Raw genomic sequence first — 16,668 nt, forward strand, 5'->3', positions numbered from 1 at the left:
AGGCACCTTGTGCAAATTTCTGGGCATATTTCGCTTGTGCAAAGTGCTGCCACAGCTTTCAGTGGTTGTGAGAAAACACGTCCGTCAACGCTAAGGCTAGTCTGGTGCTGAGAAGGCATCTTGCTAGTGCTTGGTGTTAAAACTCTTCACTGTACTTAGTAGGAGGCTTGGCAGAAAAGGGGAGTAATGCAGATATTCTTACAAGCCCCTATAAAATATAGGTTGATAAAAAACTATGCCCACAAATTATACTTTGGCTGAAAGTCCCTTTAAGCCTAATTCATGTTTAAGGTTCATAAATCGTATTTCGATTTGATTCCTTTATCGCTTTGGACTGTCCTTTCGTAAGGAATTCCGGCCACTGCACAGGGCTTTTTCACGCTCCTCTAATCTCACAACAACCCTTTGATGTAGGTTGGAAGAGTCGCTCCCAGGATCAGCTAGAAGCTTCGTATCCAGAAGGAAAAGTTGGAAGCCACCTTCGTAACGTGCATCAAAGCTGCATTTAGCAAAAAGCTGGCAAGTCTCTCAGTTCAGGTGGCCTATTCTGACCACCTTTTCCCGGGCTCTTAAAACTCCAACAGCTCCATCCAACACGTGCGCTCCGTAAAGACGAGCGCCTGCGCAGTGCCAATCGATCGCCTTTCCGCCACGCATGCGCAAGAAACCGCATCTCTCCCCTCGCTCCTGGGCACGCACCGAATTGCGCATGCGCCAATGTTTCTCCGCCCCCACCGCATGCGTGCGAACGCCCGTTCCCCTCCACGTTGAGGAGCATGTGCGCCAGTCCCTTCAACTCGCGTTCGTTTATTTATTTATTTGCACAACTCCAGGTCAACCTTCCTCACGGCACAGTGATATGCAACTCCCGTGATGGCCAACCGTGGCAGAACGGGAACCGCGCCGACCGACGAAAAGCGCCCGAAAACGCCTTTTGCGGCGAACCGCGCTTGCGCAGGACATCGCCCTCCCCTCTGAGCCCGGACCGCCCCGACGCGCTCCTACGCATGCGCAGCCAGGCGCTGGCCTCCCTTCCCGGCCTCATCCCCTTACGGCTCATGCGCAGAGCGGCGGGGGGGCGGCCCGGGCCGGCGAGCCCGGCCGTGGGAGTGCGGGGCGTGTGCCGCGAGCGAGCGCGCGCGCCTGCTGCTGCGCAGGCGCCGTGGCTGCCCCTCCCCTGAAGCCCGCCCGCCCGACCGCGGTGTGTGGTGGCGGCCGTCCGCGTTTGCGAGCAGCGAGCGAGAAGATGGCGGCGCCGCCCGCCGCGTGAGGCGCTGAGGGGCACGGCTGAGACCGCCGCCGCCGCCTTCTCCCCCAGCCGGGGGCCGCGGCGCCATGGCGGTCCACAGCGCGCAGGTAAAACCGCCGTCCCCCGCCTCCTCCTGCCGGGGCGGGAACACGCTGCTGGGCCGGGCCTGCCCCATTCCTGCAGCCTCATGGAGCGCTTCGGCGCGGAAGGCCCGGCTCCGCTCGCGGGCGGCGGCGGCGGGCCGTGGCCGATGGGAGCTGCGGGGCTGGCGGGGGGGAAGCGGAGCAGGGGGGAGCGGGCCTCCCCTTCCCCAAAGACCCTTGCGACGGGGACGGGCGGTGGCGGCGCGGGAGGCCCCGCCGAGGAGGGTCCGCGCCCTCTCGAGGCCCCCGTCCGGCGGCGGGGCTCCGCGGCGGGCGGCGGGAAGCCCGCCGCTCGGTCCTCCGCGAGGCTCGGCCGCTCCTGGCGGGGAAGTGCCTCCCTCTGCAGCCTCGCCCGCGGCCCGGGCAGGGTCGTCCCGGCGGGCTCCGGCGGGGCTGCCTGGCGCGGCTCCCGCGTTCCCCGGGCCCTCCGGGGCCAGGCGGCGCCCTCATTGGCGGACTCGGGGGCAGGTCGGGGCTGGGGTTAGGAGGGGGTGTGAACGTGCCCAGGGATGGGCGGGCTGCCGCTTCTCGTTTTTGGGGAGGAGGCTTCGTTCTCAGCGGAACGCACAGGAGGCGACGTTTCTCTTCCCGGCTGGGTTGCCTGCCTAGGCTAGGCCCGTGGTAAGAGGCTAGGGTTGAATTTCCAGGTAAGGGTGAGTATTGGAGTAGAGTTTGGGAGAGGGCGATCTGTCGTCTTTATCAATATATATCTGTATATATCTCTATCCATCTATCTATGGGAAAAGATGATAGGTGGCTTTAATTTTGGGAGGAGCTGGCGATGAATTTAGGTCCCTTTCTTTTTTATATGAAAAAAAATGAAAAGCGCAAAGAAGCCCTGGAGGAGGGTAATAACTTTTAGGGATGACTAGAGATAAGACGGAGCCTTGGCACCTTCCCTCTTTATTCAGCAGAACTTCTCAGCATTTGCTGAAGCAGGCCCTGTGGGGTGGGTGGGTTGCCTTCATTCACTGGCTCTTTTCCTCGGAGGCTCTTGTGTTTTCTCTGCTCACCGTTGTCGGGTTGCAAAGATGCTTCCAGGAATGCAGCAGGGAAAGTTAGCAGAATGCTGTATTTTAAAGCGATTATATGCTTTTTGGGTAGTGAACAGGGTTTTTACGTTTTGATTTGGGTGTTATGAAAGCTTCCCCTATCCTTTCCCTATCCTTTTGATTTTTATGCGGTGTTTTTACCTGAAGGATGAGATGTTTTTTTAAAAAAACTTGATTACATTCCTGTTTGTAATAGTCAGGAAATATATACGTAGTTGTAAAGGAAATAAATGGGAGGCTGGGGAGGCTACTTTAATTTATGGAACTTGCTGCTAAGGACCATCTAGTCAGTATTGTTTGGTTTCAGGCTTTCCTGAAGATATTAGAACTGACCTGTGTCATTTGTATTCTGTTTAATTAGCATGAACAAGGGAATTGGGCAAGGCTGGATTATAGAATTCTGAATGCCAAGGGAGTAAATAGTTCTAGCAAAATGTAGTTGCGTGCTCTCTGCAAAGGAGAGAAGTCACAGGCTGTGATGAAGGTGGCTCAACGCTGAGCAGTTCTGACATACACACCTACTTTTATATGATGGTTGGTTTGGTCCTGAAAATTTAACCAAAGTCATCACTTTTCAAGACTGTAATAGAAAATTATTACTGAAATGCCATGATTATCAATTTTGTATCACACCTCCAATCATGGATTCTGCCTACTGAATTTAGCAAATACACCTTCAATCTTTATATTTATTTGCATATTCACATTTAAAAGCAAAATACGTTGTACAACTTATGGAATGCTGGCTGGCCATTTCAGTTTGGACGAGAAGGCTTCATCTCTACATTTTTCCTTGTTATTTTGTTGATATCTAATTTTTTTATTTCATACAAATATAAAGTGCATTTTAAAATAAAAATGAGTGCAGGTGTTTTAAAGTTGTTTTTGCTTGGTTTATTCTTTAACATTTCAAAATAGGTCACACACTTTGTCCTTAGGTTTTGTTCCAGCAGGGGCTGACCAATTTTTGCATAGGAAGCTAAAGTTGAATTACTTCTTGAAAGCCCGTCATTCTGGCCCTAGGAGACATGGGATGATGCATAGGCCTTACAAATCTATGTAGTTATTATTGTATTTTCTTGGTGTCACTTGCTGAATTGATCTAATTAGTTGATGCCTATATTCGTTTTCACAAATCTCATACTTCATATATTCTTTGCTTGAATTTCCTTTTTGGTTTTGTAATTTGAGTAGCAGTAATGGCCAGGTGAGCACCCAACTTCATATATTGCCTCTGGGTGACCAAGGATCTGAACTGTGCATGTAGCTACCATGTGCTGTTCTGCATTGTAAATGAGGCAAAGAATAATAAACTTTGATGTCCCATTCCTAAGAACGGGAATGGCTGTCACCACAGAATGCTCCTGTAATTCTTAGGCCAAAAGGAAGACAATTACAGGTTTTTCTAGATGTAGTAAAACTTTTTTACCTCAGATTCTCACTCAGTTGAACATGTTTCATAAGTTTTATCATGAAGCACAGGAGATCTTGTACAGATACATCATTGTGAGTGGGAAAAATCATTGTCTGTCTTGGTTCCTAATTTCAGTACAGATGGCAGTGACTTTTAAAGGAATAGAGAAAAGACATGTTTAAGGTTTTTTATTTGGACTGTACTTCAAAGTTAGGGTGCGTTTAACCTCTCCAGTAGAAGATGTCCAGGTTGTGGGTTTTTAAAATCAAAATAATCTTAAAGGTGGTTTTTCAGTATGGAGCCAATTTGGTGCAGTGGTTAAAGTGTTAGATTTTAATAGGAGAAGGCAAAGTTCACAATACTTTTCAGTATAAAGTTCACTTATATAGCCTTGGACAAAATGTGGTCTCTCAGCCTAATCCATTTCTTAGAGTTACAGTATTAGACATTGTTATGGTTTTTAATCTCTAATCTTAGTATATGGAAGTAGTTGTTTAGGAAAAAACTGGTAATGTGTTAGTTTGAGTGATTTAGGAATGCATAGGTTTCTACTAATTTAAGGAATAACGAGTGAAAAAGAATAAGCTATTATATTTTGCTTTTTGAAAGATTAGAGGCATTGCTGTAGTACTAGAAACAGAAAAAAATGCTTAGCTTGCATGCGTATATGGATAGTTGCACAGTCTCTTTAAAGTCCCTTTAACCATGCAAGGTCACCACTTGTTCTAATATAAGAAAATATAAAGGCAACACAGTACGTTTTTAAATGCAGAGTGGTAAGGCTATTGTAAGGAGCCTTAGGACTGTTGTTTTGTTCCTTAAAAATACTCTATAAATTGGTACAAAAAGGGTACAGTAATTATATTGGATTAAAAAAAAACCTGAAACCATCATAGCACCAGCAAGAATCTGTTTCTCTCCATAGGCTTTTCCTGCATTTCATTTTAAGACCCAGCCTAATGCATAATTTTTCATCAATAGCATAGGGATGCTATGCTTAATTCCCAGGATAGTGTGCAAGCTTTTCAATTCTCTAGAACTTTTCTTTTAACTTTAGGTTGGTCTTGTCAGGAATAGTGGGGGTGGAGTTTTAAAGTTGAAAAGCAGTTTGTAGATGATTATTTACTACATTTTATTATGAAAATTAGCTGTTAATAGAGAAGGACTACATAATTTGTAGTATAGCCTGTGGGGCCTTTCCCATCCTGGTTCTTTGGGATGTATTGGACTAACTCACAGGTAATATATCCAGTGAGGATTAGGAGCAATGGGAATTCTAGAGCAGTACATTTGGAAGGCTTTGATTGGAAAGTGAGATTTATACACTGTCGTTTCAGAATGTTGCCTACATTAAGTGAACAATGATTTATAACAGCTTTTCCTTTGCATCATTTTTTCAAATGCTGTTAAAATATGATCATATACTAAATTCATGCCATTTGTTGCTTCCTCTGAAATGAGTAATTTGATCTGCAGGACTGCCTGCCTGTTAATTTAAAATCTATGTTTTTGATGCAGATACCGTGCCTTAAAATCACTGTATACCCATGGCATGAATATTTGTGTATATGTACATATATGCATGCATTTTATTCAAGGAAGAAAAATTAAGATTCTTAAGTGTAATAAAATTAGCTTGAATTCTTATTTTGACTAAATTATATTTGTAAGATTCTCTCATCTTGCTATTTATAAATCTCTAATAGTCTGGATTTTTCATTCTTAAAATTTCTGTTCATTAAGAAGATGTGCCTGAACATTTGTATTCCACTTTGACAGTGATTAAACAGCATATAGTTTTGTTTTTTTTAAAGAATTATAAAACATGATTGAGAGCCAGTTTGGTTAAGGCAAACCGGGAGACTGTGAGTTCTAGTTCCACCTTAGGCACAAAGCCAGCTGGGTGACCTTGGGCCAGTCACTCTCTTAGCCCTAGGAAGTAGGCAATGGCAAACCACTTCTGAAATCTTTCCAAGAAAACAGTAGAGGCTCATCCAAGCAGTCGCTAGGAGCAGTCAAAACTGACTTGAAGGCACCTCCAAAATTAAGAACAACATTATTTTAATTGAAACAAAGTACTAAACTCCTTTTTAATGAAAAAATTCCCATTACAATTTGCTATTCTATCTGCAGTCCTGAAGAATGTAATAATTTTTTTGCAAGCTGTTGAAATAGAATGTCTTGAATATAATTTGCTTGGAATTTAGGTTGGTTTCTTGAAATAGGAATTGTGGTGACTTAATGTTTTTGCAACTATGCAAACATAGTAGAAAATGGTGTTTGCAGTGTGGGGTTACGTTTTTATGTAGATTGCTAGAGCATAAACAGAGCAACATTTTATTTTAGAAAAGGTTGTTTCCCCACATAATTTTTAAGCCAAAAATTTTCAGGCCTGGGCTTCATTATATGACAGCCTCATTGTACATACAAAAATTGCTGAGCTGTCACAAAAGTGCTGTAGTTTTGCAGAATTTCAAAATGTGATTTTTGGCAATTTGGGGGTAGGGTCAGTGTATCTTTTTTAGAAATAGGCAGTTTCTCTGATACCTGCAGGCATTGTTGCCAACCTCAGTGCTAAGCTGTACTGTACTGTGTAGTATTATTAGGCTTATTATGATGCAAAAACGCATGTAGTATGTCATAGCATGATGCATGTACCAAATCACTGTGGCTTGTTCAACAAACCATGGCTAAAAATTCTGGCTTAACAGTTATAAATATATACTAACAGCAGCTGTAAAGTAACTTCTGGTCAAAATAATTTTATAAATCACTCTTTTAAAAATAAAAAAATGGAGTCTACTGAAACATATTTGCTTGCTCTGATTCCTCACACATAAGTGTGATGGTTTTCACGTACAGGTGTATTTGGAAATAGTTTCCATTGAAGTCCAGAGGATACTGCTGTCATGTAGGGCTACAGTCTTAGATTGAAAATGCTAAACAGTCATATGGTTGCCAGGGATTGGGCTCAACTCAGTGACATTTATTGATAAATGAAACATTCTTCCTGTGTCCCTTGATGCATTCTTGTGGAACATGCAGGTTTGGGAAAACAAAGGCCTTTGCTGCAACACCACCGTTCTGAGGTTGGAATAATATGATTGCACACATTCAAGATTTAGTTAAGTTGTAAATTTTATATAGATGTAATTATTTTATCTATGTTGTGGTGACATAGAGTCACTAAATTGTCCCTCCCCCCCCTTTGGTAGTTTGTTTTATTAAGTATTTGTATTGCCTCGTTTGAATTGTATTCACATTTGGTTTGTTTGAATTTTCATTTGTACTTGTAAGAAAAATATAAATAAAATAAAACGATTAATTATCTTTTAATATATATGCATCAGAATTGGATTCAGACCACAAAGAAATTACACAATTTCTGCGTATTTCCCCTGTATAAAAGTCACCTGCAAATAGAAAAACAGTTCTGAGTTTTAATGTTAAAGTAAATTTCAGCATGAAAGTTATCTGCATACTGAAGTGGTGTAATCAATTTAACTGAGTTACACTACAAAAATAAACCACTATGATTTTGTTATTTTGAGTGCAGCACATTTACATTTTGATAATGGTTATTTAACGTTTAAAGCATTGCTCAGTTTGAAGTGAAACAGCATTGTAGAGCATATTCATCAATGGCACAGCCTTGCAAAATCTCAGAGCGGTTTCCATGAACAATTTGAGTTGCTGTTTTTTACACCAGAGAAGCTTCATTTTGGAGTTTTGTGCTTCATGAAGTGAGATCAGATTTTACGTATGCTTTTTAAAAATAAACCTGAAATTAGATTGATGCTTTTTAATTTAGGATGTAAATTTATACTCAGTTACTTTGAACAGTATATGGACAGTAACCAATTTATGCAAAGAGCAACAGCTTTGCATACAGTTTTGAAATCAGCGAAGGAAGAATAGCAAGCAGAACAGACAAAATTCTTACGTTTTTAATACATATTAGCCGGGTAGAACAACTTTAGTGCTTCATAGTTTTTGAACAGCCTGGTAACTTTTTATGACCTGTTTCCCATGTTTTCAATTCTGTGTTTAACTTTTGTTCAGCCTTATTTTAGAATTAGCAATTATGGAACATGCTTTTTGCAAAATTCTGTTTTAATGAGATTCCTTTTGCATGATACAGCTTTCAGTTGAAAGTTGAAAGGAGTCAAGAAGCTTGCTTGAATTCTATAGATAATCCATACAGTCAAGTTTCAGTTTACTATAATATTACTTTTTGCATGTTGTTGTCAGGTTTTTTTTCTTTTTACAGATCATTGTATTAGAACTTGCTGGCTTTGAGCCACTGGATTATAATCATTTGTCACTTTAATGCTGTTTCAGCAAAGTAGATGGTGAGTTCGAAAGACCTAGATTGCTAAGCCTGCAGTTTTTTTTCTGTTCAGTTGAAACAGTTGATATATGGCTATATATAATGCTTTATATATGACCTTTTAACATACCACTCAGCATTTAAATAGCAGTGATGTCTTATGGCATGAGAAGTTTTCTCAGTTTTAAAACACTTCTGTAATTGGAACCAGGATGTTTTTATTTTCCTGTGCATAATTTGTATTCTTCAAAATAAAACTGTTTTGTAATTTCGTGGCAGTTGTGGGACTGGTTAGCTGTATGGGAAACTAAAACAAAAATCCTTTCAACATTGTTTAAATCCTAAATGCAAGAGTTAAGGTATCCTCTGACAAGTACCATTGTTCTCAGTTTCAGCAGCAGGTGATGATAGGAATTTGTTCTAAATATTTAATGTATAACTGACAGTAGAAGTGTTTTTCACTGACAGTGTCATTCCCCCATCCCCATTATAGATGGGTGGGGTAATGTAGTTAAAGTCATCGTATGTCCTTTCTCTAAAGTAATTTATTTAGGGTTTGAAAAGAGAGGTTCTCATTCTGCCTTATACTTAATAAATCTTGAGGTGTGTTTTTCCAATGTGAAGACAGAAAGGCTGTTGTTAAATGCACATCAGATACTGCTACTTCATTGGTGATTTGGTAAGAGGCTTAATCACTTGCTATCTGATTAATTTGAAGGTGGCCTGGGTTGATCAAGGCAAAAAATAAAAAAAATGAATGATTGGAGAAACTGTAAATGTGTCCAATGGCGTTGATTGTCAAAATCCAAACCAGTTATCTCCATCATAAGGTGCAACAGTTGGATAAAAATGAGGGTTTAAATGAATAGCTTCAAAATATTGGGTCTCATCTTTTGCCTTAGTGTATTCTGATATATCACACACAATTTTAAATGGGCTATATTGGCCGGAGATTATTTTATCTTAGAAGTATTTTGTGGAATGTCTTTATTATTCCCCAGAAAGCACTAAACCTGAAATACTGTCCTTGGGCAATTGTCAAGTAAAACAGGCCAAAAATATTTAGACTTGTTGTTTAACAGCTGACAGTTGCCCAAGGACCAACCCTCCTATCATCCCTGCCACTTCTCCAGCAGGATTTGCAGGTTTTGGAAGACATTAGTGCAATCTTTTAGATATTATCTGTGCGTGAAGTGCAGTTTCATTCAAGAAATAAATTCCTCCCACTCCTTGTCTTTGTCTTGCCATCCTCAGATCATCCTGTTTGGATTGTCATGGTGAAACGAAGGGCAGTGTTTTTTTTAAAAAAAAATATATTATGGATGTGCTCAATTAGTGATTCAAACAGCTTCTTAGATGACTTAGTTGGACAGCCTGATATGAGAATATCAAACCAGTGTGTTTCCCCCCTTCCTACAGGCCTTTCACTTCAGAACATCTTGTAATTGGAAAACATGAAATGCGGGTAGTGAGTATACATAGCGTTACAGATTTCCAAAGCCAGAGTGAAAGTTTCGTGCGCTTTCATTTTGAAATACAAATGTCGGCTGACTGTCCAGGTGGAATGCAGATCAAGACATACTGGGAGAAATAGCAGAGAACAAATAATTTAGCTTACTGGTGTAAGAAGATGACTATAGGCATAGTCTGGAATAAAGGAATGGTAAATTGGACTGTACTGTTTCAGATTGTAGAATGGTAACGTATCGAAAGCAAAACTCATTCTATAAACTCTTCAGATAAAGGGGTTCTTTTTCAGTCCTGGAGTTGCTATGCAGTGAATTCTAAGTGGAGGTGAGTTCTGAAGTGGTGCAGTCAATTTGTCATGTCAGGATTTTACTACTTCATTCTGCTGTGTGCGTAAAATAGACAAACATTGGAAAAGAGGGCATGTGCTACTAAAACAATAGTCTATAGCTGTGTAAGGCAACACTTTTGGGATATCCTCTTAAATTACTACAGTTTATTTAAATGAAGTTGGTGGAGCCTTTCCATTCCTACATGTTTTCATGACACTAATTATGGGGTGGTTTGGTGTCTTTGTTTTTGAATAATGAGGAGCCTTTCCCAAGCAGCTCAGCAAGAGAGAAGTGGTTTGAACTGTTGGAAAGAAAGTTTTCAAGCATTGAGTTCTTGTGAAGGAGTAACAATGCAAGCATGAATGTCACACCATAAATATAAGCTAAGATTTGGGGAGGCAGGGTTAATACTAAGTCTGTATTTTGAGCCACAACTTTGGCCAAGTGGTAAATTAAACATTCAGGGTATCGATTTAAGCCTTTAAGAGGAACGTGTATGTGGGAATAAGCCGTAACAGCCTTTTAAATTGTTGGTTGTGTTGTGTGGTTAGCATAATTTCATCTAACCTACCTTAGGTTACAGTTCAGCAAGTTGTGCAGGTTGCTGTAACTTGAAATGCTGTGAGAGTATAGCATCATTTGAAATCAGTTTGATTCGTGCTGTTGAGAATCCATCGAAGTATGGGCATGACGTTCAGCATACTTGAGTTGTCAGATGGCTTTGCGGTGTTGCGTAGCTGATGCCTGGCAGTTGCTTAGATAGTCCTTAATGGATTAACAGATGCTTTAAGCAGATTTCCGAACCAATTCTACTTTAGTATTGTATTTTACTTCAAATCAATATGTTCTTTTCCAGTTTAGAAAATAGCAGCTTTATTATTACACTATAACATGGAATAGACATTAGATGTTGCAAGGTTCAAATAATATGTTTACGTTTTTTAAAAAAATCTAAATGCCTAGCCTCCAGCTTACATTTTTATTTCCAAGTCCAATTCTTATTCTTATTTTCATATGCTCAATAAAGAGATAGGAGCAAGGTAGAACATTGTAAAATTTCCCACAATAAACATGAGTAATTTTTTTCTCCATGTTAAGTTGTTGAAAAAGTATTGTGGGGAGGAGATAAGAAACAGAAATGTGCTTTTTGTGCAAAGAGATTTGTGAGTTTCGCCTTGGCCTGATCACAGATTTCAGCATGTGGGTCAGAAAGCACCTGTTCTTTCCAGCAGGTAGCTGTTGATTTGCATCCAGTTCTGACTGGTGGATCTCAAAACTAAAGAAAAACAGAAGATGAATAGACCCTGAAGACCTGGAGTATATGCATCTCTGATATATAGAAAAATAATTTCTTCCATAGTGAGGAGGCCCAATAGCTGTAATGGCAAGATAGAAAGGAAACAAAGCAGAATGGCCATATTGAAAGTAGGCAGGCAGGTTCTGTGGTAGAGGCTTAGTTGTACGTGATAATCTTGATATTTAAAAATACTGTTTTTTTAGAAAATAAGAGCTGTAGGTGCAGCCTGGTATGCTACAATCTAAAATACTAAGATTTTAACCTGAGTAGCCTCTTGCGACTTTGGACAGAGAGGCTGGGTGGTTGTCAGCTTCCCAAGATCCTCCTAATTTTCTGGTAAAGGGACTGCTGAAGATAAGATTATTTTTCAGAAAAGGCAGAAGTTTCTGGTACCCTGTGCTGAATAGCTACAGTGTGTCAGGATGCTATCAAATTTCATAAATTACTTACAGTATGTTTTCCTTTTCAGTATATCTTTGGGGAATTCAGCCCTGATGAATTTAATCAGTTTTTTGTGACTCCCCGTTGCTCTGTTGAGGTAAGAACAATTTTAAATCTCTTTCTGTGAAGGAAGTTCTAGCTCCTATAAAGAGAGCAGTGAGTCCTAAGCACTGCCATTGTAACCGGCTTCAGTCGATGTCTTAAAAGACTGTATTGTCTATTAAACATATTTTTTCCTCCTGATAAATCAGATGTGTAAATTTGTTTTAACACTCTCAATAATAAAAGGCTGCTGTACGTACTTCAAATAATTAAGAAAAAAACAAACCGTGTTTTCTTGTTTCAAAGCTCTCGTATGCAAGAGGGAGCATAGACATGCAAGAGGAAAGAGAGGGAATAAGATGTAATATGGCGGTCTACTATCTTAATCATGCTTTAGATTTGGAATGCTTTGATTGTTTCATTTAATGGAGAAATAACTTCCTTGTGCTGAAATACTTTTCCCCCAATTCTTCATTTCTTTCTATACAGCTGCCTCCCTACAATGAAACCATTTCATGTGGTCTTAAGTCCACAGGAGAGCTCCATGATGGTAAGAAGCCATTCCTTCTTCACAACTGTTTTCCCAATCCTTTTGAAGTCCAGTGTATTGCAGGTTCGTTACTTGAGTTCAGCTTCGGGGATTTGGATTTCCTTGCTGCTTAAGCTTACTAACCCAATTACAAGAATTACTCCTATTTTATAGTATGTTTAGCTAACAGTTTATCCTAACTTCTCACTGATCATTTGAATAATTTTATTTTAAATATGCTAGGTGTTTTGAGCCCTTTTTGGTGTCTATGATAACTTTCCATAATGATTGATGATTTGGAACTCATGGAACTTAAAATTACAGTATTTTGGTTATGTTCCCCATCTTTCAAATCAGGAAAAATAGAACTTTTTTATTATTATTTGCTTTTGAGAGAGAGAGAGGGCATATTATTTGAACAGGGACAGAAATATTTAAACTGGCATTATAGGAGGTGAATGAAAATATTGACGGGTGTTTGTTCCTTGCTTATCCTGAAGTAGTTCCTCATTGGGCAGAATTCACACTTGGTACTGAATAGCATAGTGCAGTCCTATGACGTTATTCAGAAGCAAGGCCCATGCATTCCATGGGATTTACTTTCATTCCATGGGATTTACTTTCATCAAATGTCGCCCAGCTTTTCAGCCATAAATTCCCTAAATGTTCTAACATTGCATTAATCTGTTTGACCTGATAACAAATCCTTATTGTTTGTCTGATGCTAGATTTGTCACATGGTTCCAGAGGTTCTCCGTCACCCCACTCTCCCAGATTTCAGTGACTTCCACATCTGCCTTAATCTCTTTTGAAAGTGTCCCTTTTAAAAAAAATTCCTAATCATTTACTGTTTTTTTTAATGAACATTTAGCACTTGGAGAAAATTTAATTACATTTGACATATTTGGATGAGATGCCAGATTTTCAATTTTCTTAAAAAGCCAGTCTTTTGCAGTGCACCCCCCTGCCTCAACCTATAGTGTTTTTATAGGGATTCAGTGTGGGGATGGGTATTCAAATGTCATAATTCTTCATGTAATGCAGCCATATTAAACAACCTTGAAGATTTAGTTGAATATTTTTGATGTCCAGGTTAAGATACTTACATTAATTCATTAAGTAGGTAACTAATAATTGACAATAGATTAAACTTATTTTTACTGTGATTGTCAAAAGCTCTAATTTGAGCTAATAATTGTTGTTTGCCCAACTTTTTTGCATACGTGAAACTTAAGCTGTTTTTTCTGCCTTGTTCTTTTTTCCTCATCCTCCCCAATTGCTGTGTGTTATAACAGGTTTCTTTTCTCCCTCCTAGGGGAGGAATATCAGAGAATTGAGTTCGGTGTTAACGAAGTGATTGAGGCAGGTTCGTCTGTGCTGAATAACAGCGACTACAGTATTTCAAGTACTCTGAATCCTCAGGCACCAGAATTCATTCTTGGTTGCGCACCGACCCCCAAGACAGCCAGCGATGTCCTTGGCGAAACCAACTATAACTCCATTGACTGCCAGTTCACTGATTCTTCTCTTGCTTTGGATAATGGTTCTAATGCTGAAAACGACAGTTTCTCTGGGAGCCTTGGACAGCGGGAACGCAAAAAGAAAAAGAAAAGACCGCCTGGATATTACAGTTACTTGGAAGATGTCAGCGATGGTGTTCCTGCTGAGGCTTTGATAAACGGACATGCCAGTTCATCCAGACTTAATAGCATAAGCATAGACGATGTAGAATTTGCCAGCGACGTGCCAAGGACTTGTAATAGCCCTGAAAATTCTGTGGACTTCAGTAGCGAAGCTGTATCAGAGGATTTGGTTTCTAGTGCTCTAGATACTACCAGGACTGCAGGGCAGCCAGAAGTATGCAGTGTTACTAATTTGGAACAGTCTTGTGTCTCTTCTGATCCTGAAAGGGACAGCCCGTTAAGGACAGCTGTTGTGCAGTCTTTTACTGGTACTGATACTACTGAAAACCTCGGTGTTACTAATGGGCAAACACTTGAATCCTCTAGTGAGGGCACAGCTGCCAATGGGGTAGACTTGCAGACTGTGGGAAACACTGACTCAGACCAAGCTAAGCTGGAGGATGCTTCTTCTATGGAGGCAGTCACCCCTGTTCCAGGATCAGTTGTGGTTCATCAGCCTGCAAAATCATGGGCAAGTCTGTTTCACAATTCCAAGCCCTCTGTTTCCACGCCTATGGCTTATGTGGAGACTAAGTATGTCCCTCCTGCCGTATCTCCTGTGGTCCCTGAGAAACAGGTTGACGTCAAAGAGGGGCCTGTTCCAGTTTCTGAGGATCCCGTAGCCATAAAGATTGCAGGTATCACTCACCCAGGTTTGAGCTGAAGATAAGTGAGGTTAAGTTAGGAGGAAGATTGTGTGGGTAAAAATATTGTAGTGGAATGATACGGTGTTGAGTTTAACGGGAAAGTATTTAAAGAATTATTACAGGTAGTCCTTGCTCTACAGACTGCCTCATTTAGCAACTGTTCAGAGTTATGATGGTGTTAAAATAAAAAAAGCTTTGCAACCAGTCCTTGCATTTATAACCTTTGCAGCATCCCACAGTCACATGACTGCTATTTGTGTGCTTCACAACCAGCTTTCGACAAGCAGAGTTAATGGAGAACACGGAAGCAAGATTGCCAGTTGCCGCCACGTGATGTCTCACTTAACCACCACAGTGATTCGCTTAACAACTGAGTGGAGAGTGACGTAAGCCCATTGCGGTCACATGACTTTCCACTTAGCAACCATGGCGCTTAATGATGGAGTTGCCAGTCACAATTGTGGCTAAGCAAGGACTATCTGTAATTGGGTGTTACTGTGATACTACATTAAGTTTCTAGTGTTTTTTCAAGCTGGTAAGCATACTGCAGGTTGATGCTCACTTCCTTGGAGTCCTGATGTTGCATGCAGCAGTGTTGGGATAGTGGCTCTTGATAAAGTTTTCCCAACTCAACCCATGTTTGCTCTATCAGACTTGTAAAATTCCCATCCTCTCCACCCATTCTCCTGATTAAAATCTAGCCCCTTTCTGTTGGAAGGGCTGAACCCTGATGGGAAAAATGGTTGAATAGAATTGCTCAAGTCTGTCTCATCCCCATAAGAAGCAGATTTAGCCATTTAGTAATAGCAGTGAAACACTGAGTTGGAACATCGATATTGGTTCCATTTGTACAAAACAATGCTAAAAGCTTGCCTGGCCCGTTTGGCTTATTGCGAATGAGCGGTAGTGGGGTCATAACTGCTCTCAGTTTCCTCTTCCGTTCAGTCAAATGGGTGAGCCAATCCGAAGGCATTAGCTTGGCTTTCCCAAAGCTGATCTCTTCCAGCTCTGTTAGGATTGCAATTCATAGAATTCCCAGCCAACTGATAGTGCTGTTGGTTGGGCACTTGAGTTGTAGTCCCAGTTCTTCTGGAGGAGGTTGGCATGAGAAAGGCTGCTTGAGCTTGTCAGAATATACAATCTGGCAGCAAATTCTTGGGACAGTTGGCCATGCCAGCTGGTATCCATGAGATAGTGGTTAGAAAAATCGAATGCACCAGGTTGACTGCCCCTTTATCTTGGGTATCTGAAACTGCACTCCTGATTTATTGATCCTAAACATTATGATTTGTGAACTTAAAAAAAGGCCCATAAAAATATGAAGCTGCACATTGTGAACAGTAATGTTTGAGGTTACATTCCATAACTGAAAAATACTCCATGTTATGAACATGGAAACACGGTTGCTAATTCTTCATAAAGTAATATTGGTAACAAAAGTAGAGTAAGACAAAATTGTATCATCCTGGACAGCCTTGTATGATGAGTTAACTGCACCTGGTACAGAAGATGATAGAATCTTACCACTAAGTATGGATGTGCCAGTTTTAACTGAATTGCCTAACCTGTATGTGCTGTATAATGTCCTGATACTGGTATTTGTTCCGTATTGGGAAATATAAAATCTTTTCCCCTAAAAACTTCTTTATGTGCTTCAGATCCAGAAAAGAAGTGTCACTTAATCATACTTGCTTCTTAGGCTGATTTCAATTACCTTGAGTAGAAAATTCAAAAGTAAATGCATACAACACTGGTGATGAAATGCAATTTTGTCTGCAATATATTCTCTTTTTAAAAATTTAACAGGTCCTTTATTTAAAATTTGGCCAATTTTAATTGCGTATTCTTTATATAGTAGTAATCTAGCAGTGGATAATCCAAAAAGAAATGTAGAATGCAGCATTTCAGAAAACAGTACTATTTGGTTGGTTTCATGCCATTCAGTCTCAAAGGATTATATCTATAATGATAATTACTTGTATAGAGTAAGTCTTTTTGATTTTATTAAATATATTTCATTGGGACTCTTAACTGCTAGCATTG

General features: G+C 40.4%; 1 protein-coding gene across 5 annotated transcripts in view; it reads left to right on the plus strand.

Moving 5' to 3' along the window:
* The first annotated feature begins 1,192 nt into the window (after window positions 1-1,192).
* Window positions 1,193-16,668, plus strand: part of USP10 (ubiquitin specific peptidase 10) — a 33,342-nt gene continuing 17,866 nt past the window's right edge. For 2 of the 5 annotated variants that reach the window (XM_063313057.1, XM_063313058.1), the window contains exons 1-4: window positions 1,193-1,356; window positions 11,754-11,822; window positions 12,257-12,380; window positions 13,612-14,616. In XM_063313057.1, coding sequence (XP_063169127.1) covers window positions 1,336-1,356; window positions 11,754-11,822; window positions 12,257-12,380; window positions 13,612-14,616 — 1,219 coding nt within the window. In that variant the 5' untranslated portion in view covers window positions 1,193-1,335. Of the gene's footprint in view, window positions 1,357-8,192; window positions 8,211-11,753; window positions 11,823-12,256; window positions 12,381-13,611; window positions 14,617-16,668 lie in introns of those variants that run through there. The other 3 variants (XM_063313060.1, XM_063313061.1, XM_063313059.1) reach the window with 2 other exon arrangements.

The sequence above is a fragment of the Candoia aspera genome, chromosome 11 (genome assembly GCF_035149785.1).
Source record: "Candoia aspera isolate rCanAsp1 chromosome 11, rCanAsp1.hap2, whole genome shotgun sequence".
Lineage (NCBI taxonomy): Eukaryota > Metazoa > Chordata > Lepidosauria > Squamata > Boidae > Candoia > Candoia aspera.